Source organism: Notolabrus celidotus, chromosome 21 (genome assembly GCF_009762535.1).
Source record: "Notolabrus celidotus isolate fNotCel1 chromosome 21, fNotCel1.pri, whole genome shotgun sequence".
Taxonomy (NCBI): Eukaryota; Metazoa; Chordata; class Actinopteri; order Labriformes; family Labridae; genus Notolabrus; species Notolabrus celidotus.
Window position 1 is genome coordinate 19,198,682 of NC_048292.1, and position 17,857 is coordinate 19,216,538.

The following is a 17,857-nucleotide window of genomic DNA, read 5'->3' on the forward strand; positions in this document are numbered from 1 at the left end:
TCTTAGTTATGCTGCTATAGGCTTAGACTGCTGGGGGAACTGACACACTGGACGTTCAGCTGATACGGACGTGCTGGACTCCAGTGGCATCCGCTATTACTTTCCCTCTCATGACTATCATCTCTCTCTCTCTCTCTCTCTCTCTCTCTCTGTCTCTCTCTCTCTCTCTCTCTCTCTCTCTCTCTCTCTCTCTCTCTCTCTCTCTCTCTCTCTCTCTCTCTCTCTCTCTCTCTCTCCCTCTCTCCCTCTCTCTCTCCCTCTCTCTCTCTCCCTCCCTCCCTCCTATGCCTCTTTCTAACCCCAACTCGGTCGAGGCAGATGGCTGTCTAACATGAGTCTGGTTCTGCTGGAGTTTTCTGCCTGTTAAAGAAAGTGTGTCCTTGCCGCTGTAACTAGCTAAATACTGCAAGGTGCAATGCTCACGGGGGATAAAGATAAGAGAAGATTGAGTCTTTTATTATTGTTATCATTTTAATTAGGAAATTAAAAAAAGCATCATCACAAAAACAAAGAGGCGGAACAAAACAGATGTATAACCAGGGTCTGTCCCAAAAGTTTTCATTACTTTTTCCCTCTAATCTCAGTTTTCAGCCTGCCTGCTGTCTAACTTCAAATCCCGGGAACTAGCTCTAGCGTTGATTGATTGGCCTTTATGAGATCGGTGTGTATCCATGGAGGACGGCTGGCATAATCCCCCGCCAGCTGTCAAACGGAACATCTCACTCACTCACTCCAAGCCTTTGAACCTCCCATTCTTTCATATATCTCCTCCAGTCTGGATCCTCATTTGGAAACTTAGCGTCGATTCCTGTGACTTTCCCTCCCTTACTTTTTATTCTTTCAGTTTATTATCCACTTTCTTCCTTAAATTTACTCTCCCTCATTCTCTCCGTCTCCCACTTTTCCGCACATGAACATACAGTATTACGCTCCCCAGCCTTCATCTTTTAATGGTGCCATTCATTACCAGCTCTCTTTTTATTAATCCCAGAAGTGAGCGGTCTGCATGTTGACACTGTAGCATGCAGAGTGTTTAAACAAGTCAAGAGAAGCAGCGGGATATGGCTGACTTCATATGTGCTCTGTTTAAAGCTGCAGTGAGCTGACGCAGGACAGCAGGGGATCAATCCTCCGGACGTTTCTTGTTAAAGTCATGTCCAATTGAAACGGCTTGTAACTTTTTCCAGCATACTGGGCCTGAGCATTCATGGAGTGCTTTTTGTATTGCTTTAAAAGAACATCATTTTAAGAGGTTATCCTGTTATAATCCCAGACATTTTTGGGACAAAAATTGGTTTCATATTTCTGTTCTTTTTTCTTTTGTATATCCAAAGCTTAGACAAAATTAAAGCTCTTATGGGGAATTTTTAGACGGTTGTGAAAACAGACGGAAATTAATACTGATGTCTCTATGACCTAAAAAGAGTCCACAAGAGCTTTAACAAGAATTATTACCTGGCTTTCATACGGATCTTCCGGTTGTGTAAGATGCTTGATTCTGATTGGTCAAGACCCCATTGACAACCCCTTCACAATGTTTGTTAACTTTCACTAATATGAGCAACACCAGAGGCAAACTATTCACGTGTCATGTCAAATCAATCCACGGAAAAGAGTTCCGGCACATTTTGCTTTTGCTTCTGCTTGTTGACACCACAGACTTTAAGGTGACGTAAAACCATTAGCTTCAGTTAGCATCAAAACAATTTGGCTAAACCTTAGTTTCGTTAGCATGCTTATGCGGCTGGCTAAACAACATGAATATTTACATATTGGATCCTGTCCAGCATTCCTAGCAACGAGTGGAGCAGGTGAGAGCAACTTTGAGTTACAGATCGCTACAACAAACTTAAATCATGAGCGGTGGGGATGGTGACAGCAGTGTTCAAAGTTGTGACTTTTGCCTCCGCTTAGTGTTAGGGTCTTGTCCACTCTGTCAGGATTCTATTTCCCATAACTACCTGCTAACCAAACATTATCCCTTACAAGGTGATGATGGGGCAGCTGTGGCCTAGAGTAAGTCGTATCTCAATCAGAAGGTCAGGGGTTATCCCCGAACTTCCCATTGTTGTGTGAATGAGATTAGTTAGTACTAGTGGCGTCCTTACACAGCAGCCTCTGCCATCAGTGTATGCATGTGGTGTGAATGGGACTTGTAATATAAAAGCCCTTTGAGTGGTCTGAGGGCCAGAGAAAGCGCAATATGATCACAATCCCTTTATTTCTATAAAGTTGTTTTTGATGTCAGAAACCATTGGCAAGGGGTAGAGGTGTGAGTCCAAGAGATTAACTGCATGTTACTAAAACTTGAGAGGGGGTGACCTTTCAAGAAAAAAATCACTAACTACATGTATACAGGTCAAAATCAGCAAACACTGAATTGTCCACAGGAGGTTTGCTAAAATTGACACCAACAGAAAGTTCCCACAGGAGCTCTAATACCACAATCCATCAAATCTTTTATATAAAAGATTTGAAGATTTAAAAGTTATATTTTTTCAAATATTTTTTTGGTTGTCTTTAATTTTTCTAGAATCAGTCAAATGTGTCACTCATAAGAGTATTTGCTGGAGAAAGTGTAAAAGAAAGTGCACTTCCTCTGATACCTACCCTCCGCTCCAGTTTAAGGAATCAATAGTGACATTGGTAAATAACCAATCTTGTCACGGATGGTTTTGTTTACTTTTGTAGGTCTAAAAAAGACATCAGTGTTAATTTTAGACTGATTCATAACCATCTAAAAACTCATCATGGGAGCTTTAAGGGTTTTTTTTTTGTTATTATGCTACACTAAGGAGCTTTTCCCTGTGATGTATGCAAAGAAACCTTCAGAGTTTTGGACACTTTTTGCACACACATCCAGCAGCACTCATATTGACTCAGTACCATAGACGTGCTTAATCGTGATGAAAGCTACAATTAGCCATTGGTCCAGTTCTCTTTCCAGCTCTCTAATGTGTTCTGGATACTGCTGACTTGGCGCGCCTCACCCGAGTCATCAGACATCAGCAGCAGCACGGCTAGCATTGAGAGGGTTGACTTTGATAGAGTAACCTAATTACCCCACAGTTCTCTCCATGAAAGACTCACTGCTGCTGGCACTAGATCCTGTAATAAGACAGGTCACATGGTAAAGCAACATGTCCACCAAGACAGCAGATCATAGCATTGTACCAGTAGAGCTAACTTCATATTGAAAGAGCTTCCCGTTAGAGTAACATGGACCTTGGCCCTGTATATACTACAGTAAACTAAAGTATATATTCATGTTGGACTCAGTGGAGATCAATGCTTATATACAAAGATTACTATGTTCAGTTTTAATGCAAGTACAACATACAATGAGCTTCATTGAAATCCACACAAACAGATTAGTTCTTAACTGGCACATAGAAGTGGTATAAGCTCCCGTTCACACGTTGCTCTGAATGCTTTGATGCCAGATTAAACCACATGCAGGTTTAAGATGTGACTTAGCCACGAATGAGTCACTGTTGGTTATATCACAAACCTAATCAGTCTTGTTTTTCTCATGTTACTTTCAAGTTAGTGTTCTCCCCACTCCAGCCTAGAGCTGGGCGATACTGAAAAAGATGTTATCACGATAGAATGTTTCATATCAGTCAATATTGATCATTTTCACAATAAATATCAAATCAATATTTCAATCAAATTTAAAGGCAGTTTTTTGGTCCTGAGTGAAAGTTGAAGAAACCAGACAGTTAAAGCTTGTGTCTTTAGTTCTCTGATTAGTACTCGAATGCCTAATTTTTGACGGTGCAAACAGGAAGCAGGTCTTTAGTGTAAAATTGGATTTTTGTGTATTACTTTGTAGATTCTTATTTTTATTTTTAATTTTTTTTATTTTAAAGTTATACTTTTGGCCTTTTTGCCTTTATTATATAGTACAGCTGAAGAGTGACAGGAAATGTGGGGAGTAGAGAGTGGGGGAAGACATGCAGGAAATGGTCGACCGGCCGGGAATCGAACCGGCGACCCCTGCGACGAGGACTGTAGCCTCTGTATGTGGGGCGCTTAGACCGCTAGGCCACCAGCGCCCCTCAGATTCTTATTTTTCTAAGATAATTTGCATATTTTTTATAAATTTACAGCAAAGACATATCAAACTGTATACTGTGTATCAGTGTATAGAGTATGGTTTTAAGTAGTGCACTCCACTATAAGATTTTTAAGGGTTACAGGCGGAGTGGTATTCTTTCCCACAGTGCATGGAATGCATCAATGTTATTCAGTGTTCAGTTGTACTGAAGTCACGGTGGACATTTAACGTGTTAAAAATGCACATCAGAAGTTATCTCTGCTCTTCTTTTACCTACACCCTGAAAGCATATTGAATTAAGTGTATTAAGTTAATAGTTATCGTAAAGTCAGCAGTGTTAGACTAACGACTCTGCTTTGAGCTGATAGGTTCATCATTTCCTTCATTGTTGCTGTCGCTCGTTTCAGCTATGTTTATATTCAGCTGCAAATGCCTTTTAGCCGCCTACATCTTACCTTACGTCATGATTGGCTGTTCAATGCCGTCTCCTACTTCTGTCTAATGTTGGGTGCAATTTCCAGTGGCCGGAGGTGTAATTACAGGTTAAATATATTGTAATTTTATTGAACATTTTTTGTACCTATATTGAGAAAAATTCTATCAGGTTAATTATTGTTATCGAATTATCGCCCATCCCTATGTACAATTATGTTTGAAAAGGGTCTTGGAAAATTTGTTGTATTTACTATTTTTCAAATGATGTGATCTGTCTCAGTAAGAACCAAATTTCCAAATGGTTGGCAACTTTACACAAGCAGGATGTTCACTAGCACCTAGCGCCTTTTAATTTCTTTCAAGGTAATCCAATAGCACCGTGTTGACAGCCGTAGTAATTTTTCAATATTTTGCAGTCCCATGATGCCACAAATGGTTCCGCCAAAATGTGTTGGTTTGCATTAATCCTCTTGTTAATCTCAGGTGACATTTTTGCTAATTAAACTTGAGTCGGTTCTGCAAATGAAAAACAATCTCACCCACTCCTCAACAGATGGCGTTCATCAAGTGGGATCATTACGTTTACAACAAAACCTGTGCGTTGGAGGTGGCTGGGACACTCATACAAGCAGTTTTCATGTAGATTTCATAAGAGTACATGTTCTTGTTGGGGGTCTATTGCAAAGATGTTCTTCAAAATTTGGTCATGCCTCCCTGTACATCCATGAATGCACACTTAAAATAGAGGGCATCATTTCACAGGGCAATACTTCTGTTACAAGGTAACTGGTTCAACATTCATTAGGCCGTCAGCCAAAAGGTATTAAGTATCAGGAAAGAAACCCTCCCACCTAATCCAGCCTTATTTCTTTTGGAGCAACTGTTTTAATTTACACCTCTGATTTGGAGCTTATTGCAGGACCGAAAGGTATAAGCACTCACAGTTTGTTCAGGCAAGTTAATGCTTAAAATCCTTGAAGATTTAAACAAACACATTTTAATGAAATACATCTACCCTGCTTCCCAGTTTACCTCAGGCTGACTTCATCCCCTAACCAAAAAAAGCCATTTCCCTGGGCTCTGTCTAACGCCTGGAGCAACATTCATCAACCCGTTTCTTTCAGCCACTGACAAACCAAGATTGGAGAGAACAAAGACGTTAAGTTGTTATGATCCTGGCATCCCTCTGCCGCTGAAGAGCTTACACCACACCTTCTTTTGTTTCCATTCATCACTTTCTAACTCTGTCTCCGTCTCACCTCGTCTCATCTGAAACCTTGTCTCAGTCTGATTAGGGAGTTAATAGGATGAGAAATGGAGCGCTGGCTGAAGCACATCTGCCTCCTGTGCTACCCTGCAGCTGATTGGCTTTTTTATTGTTTGTGGCTGCTGTGAGGAAGCGGTCAGGTGATTCCATAATGGGGGGGTATTTTTTGGTTTCATTGCTAAATAAATTCAGTACACCCTGGATGTTGTAGGCTTTTTTTGGGGATTGTCGCAACATAAAACTTCTGATCTCGTTGCATAATTTTAAACAACGACATGCAAACAGACGTGCCTCTCTCTTAATCTCCTTTATACCTCTTTCCAACCACAACTCATCAAGGCAGATGGTTGTCTAACATGAGTCTGGTTCTGCTCAAGGTTTCTGCCTGTTCAAATGAAGTTTTCCTTGCAGTTGTAACTAGCTAAATATTGCGGCGCTATACAAATAAAGATTGATTGATTGATTGATTGATTGACTTGGCATAAAACCTGTTTACTCAATAACTTTATCACACAATAATCTACTATTCATTTATTGCCCACTGATTGCAATGCAACTTGATGCAATAGAAGCCATGACTTCTCTTCCTAAAGTGCTTGAAGGCCTCAGTAGGTGACAAAGACTCAGCACAGAAAAGAACGAGAAGAGAAGAGAGAGAGAGGAGAGAGAGAGAGAGAGAGAGAGAGAGATGGAGAGAGGATGAGGAGGGAGGAGAGCGGAGAGGAGAGAGAGAGCGAGGACGAGAGAGAGAGGAGAGGAGAGGAGAGGAGGAGAGAGAGAGAGAGAGAGGGAGAAGAGAGAGAGAGAGAGAGAGAGAGAGAGAGAGAGAGAGAGAGAGAGAGAGAGAGAGAGAGAGCGGCTTATGCACTAATTCTGTCTTGATATCCCTCTCTCCCTTTTGTGCCCCCATGCGTCCTGAGACGCCTGGCTCGTAATTGAGGAAGTGATTGCCCCCTGTGGTCGGCCCCGCTTCGTAACGAGCTCCCTGCCAAGATAACCGTGACTGGGGCGGCAGATGAGGGCAGAGGCAGGGTGATAAATGAGCCAGATGTGCTGGCGGCAGAGAGGAAGGAGGGGTTGGCACCAGGATATGTTGGGCTGGCAAGGGGCTGTTGTGTCTGGGCAGAGAGGTGGAGGCTTCTGGTGATATGCCTGCTCTCTTCTGTGATAAAAGCCCAGGGAAGTGTGATTTTTCATAATGACAAGCACTGAGGGTGATGAAATCTTCCAGAGCATAATGCAACAGAATGGAACAAGTTGCTCTCTGGTTCTTTCAGGTTTTGGTTGTAATTCCAAACCTCCTGTCACTACATTTTTTTGTTTTTCCAGGGGCAGAAAAAAATAACAGAAACACCAGATACGATTTAAAAAAACAAACAAACTGCAGTATACTTTAAAACATGTCCTTGAAGTTAAGGTTTTTATTTAATCTTTCATTATTTTGATCACTCTAAGTTGAGACATTTTCAGAGAGGTTGATGATTAAACAACTCTCTTGTTCAGTTTGTATAAACACAAGCTGGGCAATCAGTGCTTAAGATAACATTAAAAAACAGGAAATATGTCTTAATGTTTTGTCAATAATCAAAGACTATCAAAGATGAATTTATCTTCGGCCATTAAAAAGGAGAATAAGGTCCCCTAACTGGACTTTGCATCTCTGCATTACTTCACCAAAGATCTTTCATCACACAACTCTTGCCGTCGAGGGCGGCAGATTGAAAGATATTCAGTTGGAAAACAGATTCACTAAGAAGTGGAAAATCAATCCCAATTTCTTTTTGTACTTGAAACACTACGGCTTAACAGGGTCAATTTACCATGAAACTGCTCTGAAAAACCCTAAAATATTCTGGTGATCAGATACATTTTCCTACGTTCTCTCAAATGCTTGGAAAAGCGAGATGCTTTTGATAGAGCTTATAGTTAGAGCTGGCTCAGGCTTGGACCAGCTCTTTGTTATGCTGCTATAAGCTTCGACTGGCAAGGGAATTGATACAATGAGATCCTATCTCACCCCTCTCTCTTCCTATCAGTTACTTTAACTCTCCCTGTCCTAATAAAGTTCCAAACCATTGAACTTTCTGGAGTCCCTGAGCTCCATTGTCTCGTAGGTTACTCTGAGCTGTAAACGGCCTGCTGCTGTGGACGTTCCAGACTGCAGCGACAACAACTACTACTATCCGTATCATTACTATCATCTCTTTCTCTCTTTCTTATTCTTCTCTATCCCACTTTTCAATCCCAACTCAGTCGAGGCAGATGGCTGTCGACAAGAACTTCTGGTTCTGCTGGAGGTTTCTGCCTGTTAAAAGGAAGGTTTTAGATGCCGCTGTAACTAGCTAAATATTGGGAGGTGCAATGCTCATGGTGGATTAAGATGAGAAAAGACTGAGTCCTGTCAGTAAGAGGGGACTGGATCGTGTCCTGTCTTGATGTTGAGTCTTTTTTAATGATATAACATAGAGTACAGCGTCTTGGGATAACATTTATTTTGATTTGGCGCTATACAAATAAAGATTGATTGATTGATTGATTGATTGATTGATTGATTGATTGATTGATTGATTGATTGATTGATTGATTGATTGATTGATTGATTATTACTCTTTTGCATAGGGCCAAAAAAGCAAGAAACAGCATAACAGATCACATGATCAAAAACAAAATCCACATGATTAACACTAGGTTCTTGCTTCTTGGAATATATAGTACATCACTCTTAACAAAACAGATTTCACTACACTTGGTTTTTTGTTTGGACCACTGAAGTAAGCTGGCGTATGCAGCAGTAGTTTTGTACTTGACTCAAAAGCCCTTTTACATTAAGTATCCGTCACAACACCATAACGAAGCTACACAATCAGTACACCTTTGTACTTTTATATTGAACCCTGTAACTACATAGCATTGGTTGTGTTGGGAAGCACATGGCGCTTGACAAGTTGAAATTTATAGTGGCATCATTCTGCCTCTGTTTCCTCTGTTACTACCACAGATGCTTGCTCAGGTGATAAAACAATGATTCTAACTTCTACTTCTACGCAGGATAGAAGGGTAGATACATTTAACCAGCAATGGCCTAAAATATTATGTTGTGGATCTTGCTAAAGCTTGCAATGCTTTGAAGAATCCTCCTAAGAATCCTCCAAGACAGCATGCACGTTTTTTTGGGGGCTGGTAGCTTGGAGCAATAAGGATAGAATAGGAGATGTAAACTGGATTGTAAGAGATGTGGTCCTCATTTGAAACTGCACATTGTTATTTTTCTCTTTTTCTTGCCTGTAGTTTGAATTCAAGATTTGTCTGCCACATGATCTGAAAAGGAGATGCATCCAGCCTCTCTAACATACTAGTGTAGCTTTAACACATGACTGGGTACAATGTGATAGACAGGGGTTGTTTTGCATCTGTTAAGGGTTTAGTAGTAGAGAGCAGGCACACACACACACATGCACATACAAGTCACTCCTGCCAAGCAGAGGGAAGGAAAAACATCATAACTCCGTATCCCTGCCCCTCTGTGATCTCTGTGGGCTGCTCACCACAGGCCCTCTAATAACAGTCGCAGGGTTATCATCCTGCCAGAAATGATTACTGGAGAAGCAGCCCCACAGGAACGGTAAAGCCTCACCAGCTCAACGGTAACACATTTTTTTTCCATTCCCAGAGTAGCTGTGTAAATAGGACAGTCATGCACAAGTTTGTAATAGGATGAAGTTTGAGGGTTCCATAGGATGTGGTACACAAGGTTACACTGTGACAAACAGAGGTATTTATAGATGTTTCCTCAAGAAGACACCACTTTAAAAGCATGCACACACACACACACCATTAAGAGCCAGACTGCCCTTGCACACTTTACTCCAAGGGGACTTTTTATCACGCTAGTTATGCATTTTACGAGGACCATCATACTGGCAGAGTCTTTTCTCTAATCAAATGCAGGGTAGGTCTTCCAGTGTGATTCCTATAATCTGATGACTCATGTAGCGTTTGTAGTTAGGGGAGGAAGCTTCCGTGTGTGTATGTGTGTGTATGTGTATGAATAGCTCACTGGACAAATGGACAAAATCATTTACCGTAATGTGTTATTGTTATTCTGCACACACCTTTTGTCGCTTCAATTAAAAAAAACCAACAACCCGAAAATAGCTTTTCATGCGCAACTGCTGCCCACATAATGAGGCCGGGATCCTAATCTAAATTTCCTTGCATTAATGTGCATCTATTTTCTGCAGCAAAGTGAAGTTGTGAGGAAGTGGAAAACTTCCCCTCTGCATAATGTTTTTCCTGTTTAGCAGAAGACAAATCAGAATAGCTTGGTTTCCATGCAGCACACTGCCGAACAGCTTTCCTAATTACACTCCTAATGAAAAGCAAACACACACTTTGCACACAGACAAAACTAAATCCACCACACAGGAACCGTTAACAGCTGGCGGGAGGAGGTTCGCCTCAGAGGGAAGGAAGAAAAGCTGGAGCTGTAGGGAAGCTAAATTAAGAGCCAGAGAATACTCCATCTTCTTTTTGAGTGTATTAATTTAGTCTCTGCCGTAGACCTGCTGCTGTGGACGTTCTGGACTCCAGCTGTTGCGGACATACAGGACTCCAGCGGAAACAGCTACTACTACTACTACTATTACTACTACTGGTCTCACCACTATCATCACTCTCTCTCACTCTCTCTTATTCTCGACTATTCTCGAAGGTGCAATGCTCATTATGGATTAGGACGAGATAAAACTGAATCCTGTCAGTAAGAGGGGACTGGTTTGTATCCTGTCTTGATGTTGGCTCTTTGGTAATAATTTAATGTAGAGTTTGGTCTAGACCTCCTATGTTTGTAAAAGCATCTTGAGATAATGTTAGTTGTGATTTGGTGCTATACAAATAAAGATTGATTGATTGGTTGATTGATTTATTTACCTTTCCGAGCAGGAGAAGAACCGCCTGGCGAAACCGGAGCTTCTGGAACACAAAGAGGTCATACACAGCCGACACAGCCAGCACCGTTACCCCCTGTTCCTTCCATAGCATACTAGCTGCTGCACACCAAAGACTGCTCAGCATCCAGCTCCAGCAAAGGGTGCCAGAGCAGCCACCGCATTTTCTGCTCTCAAACGACCCTTGTAATTCCCGACGAAGTCCACAGTGTCTCATATAGCAGAGAAGAGACAGCAAGAAAAACAAGGCAGCGCCTACATCTGCCCGCCCAACCACGCCGGCGACTGCTTCAGTGTGAACCGGGTGGGATGCAAAAAGAAGGCCAGCCAGCAGGCTCCAAAGTCCTCCACCCAGCAAGGGGCGACTGAAGGTAGTAAAGAGGGTGGTGACAAGGGCGTGAAGGATGACATTCAGCAGGTGGTAGCCCCAGGGACGCAGACCATGAAGGGTGTAGTTGAGGCGGAAGGAGAGGGTGCAGAGCGGGCGGAAGGACTTGTGGCTACCGCTGTGAGTGAGCAGAGTGCCCCAGAAGTCATCATGCAGGATGTTCGTCCATGGAGTCTCAGGGAGGAGATCCTGGTTTGTCTTGATGGCTCGGCTATAAAGAAGAGAAGAGAAGATTTATCAGTCTTAAACTTTGTTTCCATTCAAGTTAGGTTTGGTATGACACATGCTGAGGAGCTTGGTTTATTTGGAATCAAGTCTTTTTGTATGGCTCTGTGTTTGAATCAATCAATCTTTATTTGTATAGCGCCAAATCACAACAAACGTTATCTCAAGAGGCTTTTAAAAACATAGCAGGTCTAGACCTTACTCTACATTAAATTATTAACAAAGACCCAACATCAAGACAGGAGAAGATCCAGTCCCCTCTTACTGACAGGATTCAGTTTTATCTCATCTTAATCCACAATGAGCATTGCACCTTGCAATATTTAGCTATCTACAGCGGCAGAGAAAAAAGTCCTTTTAACAGGCAGAAACCTCGAGCAGAGCCAGACTCATGTTAGACAGACATCTGTCTCAACTGAGTTGAGGTTGGAAAGAGGGATAGAGAAGAATAAGGGTGCCCGCCTGTCAATCAAGCCAGCCATGTCCTTATTTTGGCAAAACTCGTAAGTTATAAAAAAAGTTATAAGAAAATTACAGTCGTACAGTGTGTGCCGACAGAGAAATTAGCTATTCAGACCATAACAATTTTTTGAACCAGGCTGTAATTATGTGTACTTCTGCTGCAAATATCGTCTTTTTTGAATGGGTGTGGATGTGGTTTGCAGTGTCTTTGCAGCCAGCCTCTAGTGAACGCTTGATGAACTGAAGTTTTTAGCACTTCTGCATGGGCTTCATATTTTAAGACCTGAGGTTACCACTTGCTTCCAGGTCAAAACGCTCATTCACTCATTGGTAAACATTAGCTCTCCCCTGCACTTTGTGTTGCTTTACCTCTAAATAAAAGACTTTTTTTGGTCGAGGTCAAGGCCATGAGTCAAACCAGGGACTGCTGAAACAAGGACCACAGCCTCTCTACATGGGGGCGTGCGCTTAAACCGCCAGGCCACAGGAACCCAAAAAGTTAACATTTTTGTATATTTATGTGAACTGAAAAAAAATGACTTGACATTGAATTGTTTTCCTTTTTTCTTAATTGAATACCAAAATTATACTCAAAATTTCAACTTTATTCTCAACATTTCTACTTCTTTCTCAAGTGCATAATTTAAAAAAATCATCCTCATCTATTTATTCCCCCATCCCTGGTGCTAATACTCTTCCATAAACATGTAAGATTATATATAGCAAATAATATGAGCTCGGTGTGTAAGAAGACAAGACAAAAACAATAACGACTGAAAATGTAATAAGCCACAGATTGACTGACTAATTATACATGGATGTGTGTATTGTTTTTCCCTCCTTGAGACGCGCACTCAGCATGCACATATGTCAGCTATCTGCACACACAAACACACACACAAAGCAGAGGACAGGTGTAGTTTCACACCCCCGAGGCTGCTGTGGATTCTTATAATTAGCGGATCATTACAGAGGACGCAAGCAGCATTCGTGTACACTCACAGTCTGCAACAAATGAGGCTCGCCACAGGGATTAAGAGTGATGAATGGCTGGCAGCTACAACAACTCAGAGCTGAGAGGGAGAATCCCCCACTAGACAAGAATGCATACAAAAACTGAAACTTTGATCAAGGATGAAGCTGGCATGGATAAAAAATATCTTAGCTTATTTTGTTATCTTGGCTCTTGGCAGCGTGCCGGAAGCATGTAGCATGGGGTAAACTAACAAGATTGAAGGACAATGTTTCTTCCAGACACTCGAACTATTCGATCACAAAAAAGTTTACTGAGCAGACTCTAGATTGGAAAGTATGTAAATAATCTATAGATTTATTAGTAATGAAAATTATTGTTTGTAGCGGCCTTAGAGGTTTATACAGACAGAAAAGACCACAAGACAGCCAGATCTACATAAAGGTCAATGTTTAGTGAGCATGCTGTTAAAGCAGAGCAGAATCCCAGCAGGCTGAAGTCGGATTTATACATCTGTGTGGAATCTATGACACACAGATGTATAACTTGTGCCAGGCAGATGTCTGTCTAACAAGAGTCTGGTTCTGCTCGAGGTTTCTGCCTGTTAAAAGGAAGTTTTTCCTTGCCGCTGTAACTAGCTAAATACTGCAAGGTGCAATGTTCATGGTGTATTAAGATGAGATAAAACCGAGTCCTGTCAGTAAGAAGGGACTTAGTCTTATCCTGTCTTGATGTTGGGTCTTTGTTAATAATTTAATGTAGAGTAAGGTCTAGACCTGCTAAGTTTGTAAAACCGTCTTGAGATAACGTTGGCTGTGATTTGGCGCTATACAAATAAAGATTGACTGATTGATTGATTGATTGATTGATTGATTGATTGATTGATTGATTGATTGATTGATTGATTGATTGATTGATTGATTGATTGATTGACATCTTACTCCATAGGTTAGCATATAGCTAACCGTACCTATGCCGAAGCATACGTATGTAGCCTGACGTGCACCTTCTCTGTAACTACGTGACATACTGTAACAATGCAGACCACAAGCCCTGGGATTGGTCCACTGGCTAGCATCATATTTCCTGTATTTATAATTTTGTCATTAGGAATGTTGAAATGTGCCAGACTCTGTTTTGAGTTTGTATTTGATTAGATGTGTAGATGTTAAGAAATAAATCACCATTGTTATTGGGTTTTGACCAATTGAAATCAAGTATCTAACACAGCTAGGTATTAATAGAGTGATAGTGACTTGTTTTTATAATATTTAATTACTTATTTCAACAGCAATTTTCTTTTTCTAGAACTGGTTTTGATAAGGGCTTTGTCTGTGTTTTCACATGGCACACCAGAGAGGGAAAAGGACAGCGACAGGGGGGCCAGCCGAGGACTTCCTTTGTCTGGAGATTGTAACATAGTGCTCAGCGCATAAAGAAGAGGGAGGAAAAGAAAAAAGAGGGAAACAGAGCTGCCAGTCTGAGCTATGTAGAAAGGAAAGACCAAAAAAAGAAAAACTGAAAGTACATTAAATCTGTTGAGGCGAGAATTGTTTAATGCCTTAATCCTACTTTAATTGTTTTTTCCTTCAGGCCTGCAGCCTTGTCATCGCGTGAGCTATAGTAAATTCCTCTATTTCCCAGGATTGTTCTCCACCAGGGAAAAGTGAGTGTATGTTTCTCAGGCTCATGTCAAAGTGGAACTCTCCCTTGTCCGATATATTTCGGGAGCCGGTGCATTACATCACTCAGTTAGCTTACTGTAGCTCCACAGTGAGCTGATATTTACAATTTGCCTAACAGTCCCAGAATGATATGACGGTGAAAGTAGTGAACAAGCCTGGGAGATAATTTGATGACGATTAGTATTGTGATATAATTTTTCTCAATATAAACATAAGAAATGTTCCATAAAATTATATATTTAACCTGTAATTACACCCCCCAACCACTGGAAAGGGACAGAAGACAGAAGAAGGATACGGCATTGAACAGCCTATCATGTCGTAGGGTAAGAGGTAGGAGGGCTTAAACACAGCTGAAATGAGCGACAGCTGCACTGAAGGAAATCTACCAGCTCAAAGTCTGACACTGTGCTGACACTGGCTTTAACTATTAACTTAATACACTTAATTGAATAAACTTTCAGGGTGTGGGTGAAGGAGGAGCACAGAGACAACTTCTGATGTGCATTTTTATCACGTTAAATGTCCACATAGACACACAGTACAGAACAACTGAACACTGAACAATATTAAAGGGGAAGGCACTAATCAAAACAATACTCTACAAACTAAAAAAAAATAAGAATCTGCAAACTAAAACTTCACAAAAATCAAATTTTACACTTTAGACCAGCTTACTGTTAGCAACGTCAAAAATGAGTGATTCAAGATGCTTATCAGAGAACTAAATCCAGATACAAGCTAACGAAACGTCTGGTTTCTTCAACTTTCAATCAGGACCAAAAATTTGCCTTTAAATTTGATTGAAATATTGATTTGATATTTGTTGTGATAACTATCGATATCGACTGATATGAAACATTCTATCGTGGTAACATATTTTTCAATATCGCCCAGCTCGAGTAGTGAACATTGAAATGTGATGATTAAGGACATTCAAAGTTGTGTTTCTTCAAGGTGCATTAAAGTCTTTAGAGGACATAGAATCCTCACATTACTGCTTATTACTGATTCTATGGAATTCTCATAAAAAAAATCCAAAATGTCCACATAAAACTGCAAACACGACCATGTTTTTCCACTTTCCTGTCCCATCAGGAAACAACAGCTCACTATCAAATCCAAACATGGCTGAATTCACCCTCACCCGGCTCCCTTGGGTCTGTCAGCGTGGCTCAGATCTCAATACTCTCTGGTGATAAATAATTTAAATATTCAAATCAGCACCACCACTCATCTCCCTCCCAGCCCCTGCCCGGCTCTGGAGGATGAAAAGAATGCATTAGGGATGAGGGTTTGGCTGCTGGTCGAATGAAAAACTCATGAGTGTGTGTGTTTTTCCCAGTGAAAGAAAAGGAACAAACATATAAAGGTGTGCCTTTTTGTGTTTGTGCACATGTGTGACAACAGCAGACGTGCGCGCTGATGGCTTCATTGAGACCTGTCGCTGCAACCCTGCAGATAGAGTGCTCTCCTGTAGTGATTGCTCTTACAGAAGGGGGTCTTTTGTATTCAGCTGCCGTATGTGGGGCAGGCAGGCAGGCAGGCAGCGGGGGACTCTATTCACAATCCTCAAAGTACAGGACGGGTTTGGTTCTTTTCAGTTTTACACTTCTTTTTCTGTGGGTACAGGACAGATTTCTGAAAAGAGACATTAGGTAGGGTTTTCTGTAAAAGGGTGTGGTCTTCTTTCACCTGTCCACTGCTCTTGCAGAAAAGAAAATTGGCTGTCTTTTTCTGTTTGGGTTTGTGTCTTTTCAATATGCAAATGCAGCACTCCACTGGCTCCCAAACAGTGATCTCACCACCACTGATTTGCCCTTTCATTTGCTGTTCCTGCCAAAAAAGGCAGACTATGGGCCTCTTTTAAGGACAGTTAATATACATTGAATATGCAAAATCTGTGCACAGCCTGAAAAACTATGTAAAAATGTTTTTAAGCCTTCTATTATTATTACTACTATTTCTGTACTGTACACAAAAGATGCAATCTGGCCAAACAAATGGAGAAGAGCACAATGTGGTAAAAATAGAAATTTTTGTATCTTCCAAAAATACTTCTAAAAAAGAGCAGAATTGACAGGCAGATGTTGCATCCATTATACAGGAACTAAAAAAAGAGTTTGCCCACCCAGTTCTGTCAGGATCCTCTCATTTATTTGTCTACAGTTTCTATATTTGGCATTAGAGAACACAGTTTTCTTCAAGGCTGAAAAAGGGGGCCCTGTAGATTTTTCGTGTACACAAAATAATGTTACATGTTTAAATCATGCTGCTAAGTGCTACATTCTGCTACCTCCACGATATTATCAATAAGTTAGACTAAAAATTAAGATGGTGTTGCAGATGAAGATATAGAATGACAGCATATTCAACTTATTCAATGTGAAAAATGATTAACCCTATTAGCTGGATCATAGAAAACTGTAACTTACCAGGTAACTAGCTAGAAGAAATTATCCTTTTTGATAAAGCTTATAGTTAGAGCTGTCTCATGCTTTGACCAGCTCTTAGTTATGCTGCAATAGGCTTAGACTGCCAGGGTAACAGGCACACTGGATGTTCAAGACTCCAGCAGCAACAGCTATTACAACTACTATCCGTCTCATCACTATCACCTCTCTCTCTCTAAATCTCCTCTATCCCTCTTTCCAACCCCAACTCGGTCAAGGCAGATGGCTGTCTAACATGAGTCTAGTTCTGCTCGACGTTTCTACCTGTTAAAACCTGTTAAAAGGAAGTTTTTCCTTGCTGCTGTAATTAGCTAAATACTGTGAAGTGCAATGCTCATGGTGGATTAAGGTGGGGTAAGACTGAGTCCTGTCAGTAAGAGGGGACTGAGTCTTATCCTGTCTTGATGTTGGGTCTTTGTTACTAATTTAACATAGAGTTTAGTTTACATATTTTAGATGACAAGTTTACAGACTACCATTGCTCTGCACATTAATCTCTCCCACTATCTGTGGACTCACTGAATAAACTATCTTTTGAGGTTAAATGATTGTTTGTGTTCTATTAAGAAAGCATCAACATGGACTGTCTTGCACTTGAGTCTTGTTGTTTAAATATCTGTGCTGTGGTCTAGCCTGCTTCACTGCAATAAACATCTTCAGTCTAAACTACCATCAATTGACATAATGAAGAGGAGTTACAAGCTTTAAGTAGCAGAGTGCATCCTCCTGCCCACTTATGGCATAAATTAGATGAATTAGCAAAAGATCATGAAAACAAGGTTGCTAATGGATGCCAGCCTGGACATTATATCATGAACATCTACACCTATTTGTGAATGTTGCTTTTTGTTCTCTATTGTTTGCTACATTTAACAAAATTCACATAGTAGCCATTTTTCCTCTTACAATTTTTTCTGACGGCCCAAAAATTGGAAAGCTCAGATGCTGTTACTAATTCTTACA

The 17,857-nt window shown here is 40.9% G+C and overlaps 1 protein-coding gene across 1 annotated transcript in view; it reads right to left on the reverse strand.

Moving 5' to 3' along the window:
* Nucleotides 1-17,857, reverse strand: part of LOC117804658 (protein O-mannosyl-transferase TMTC2-like) — an 81,161-nt gene that overhangs the window by 34,892 nt on the left and 28,412 nt on the right. The window contains exon 2 of the mRNA XM_034672945.1: nucleotides 10,692-11,307. Within this exon, the coding sequence (XP_034528836.1) occupies nucleotides 10,692-11,307 (616 nt within the window). The remainder of the gene's footprint in view (nucleotides 1-10,691; nucleotides 11,308-17,857) is intronic.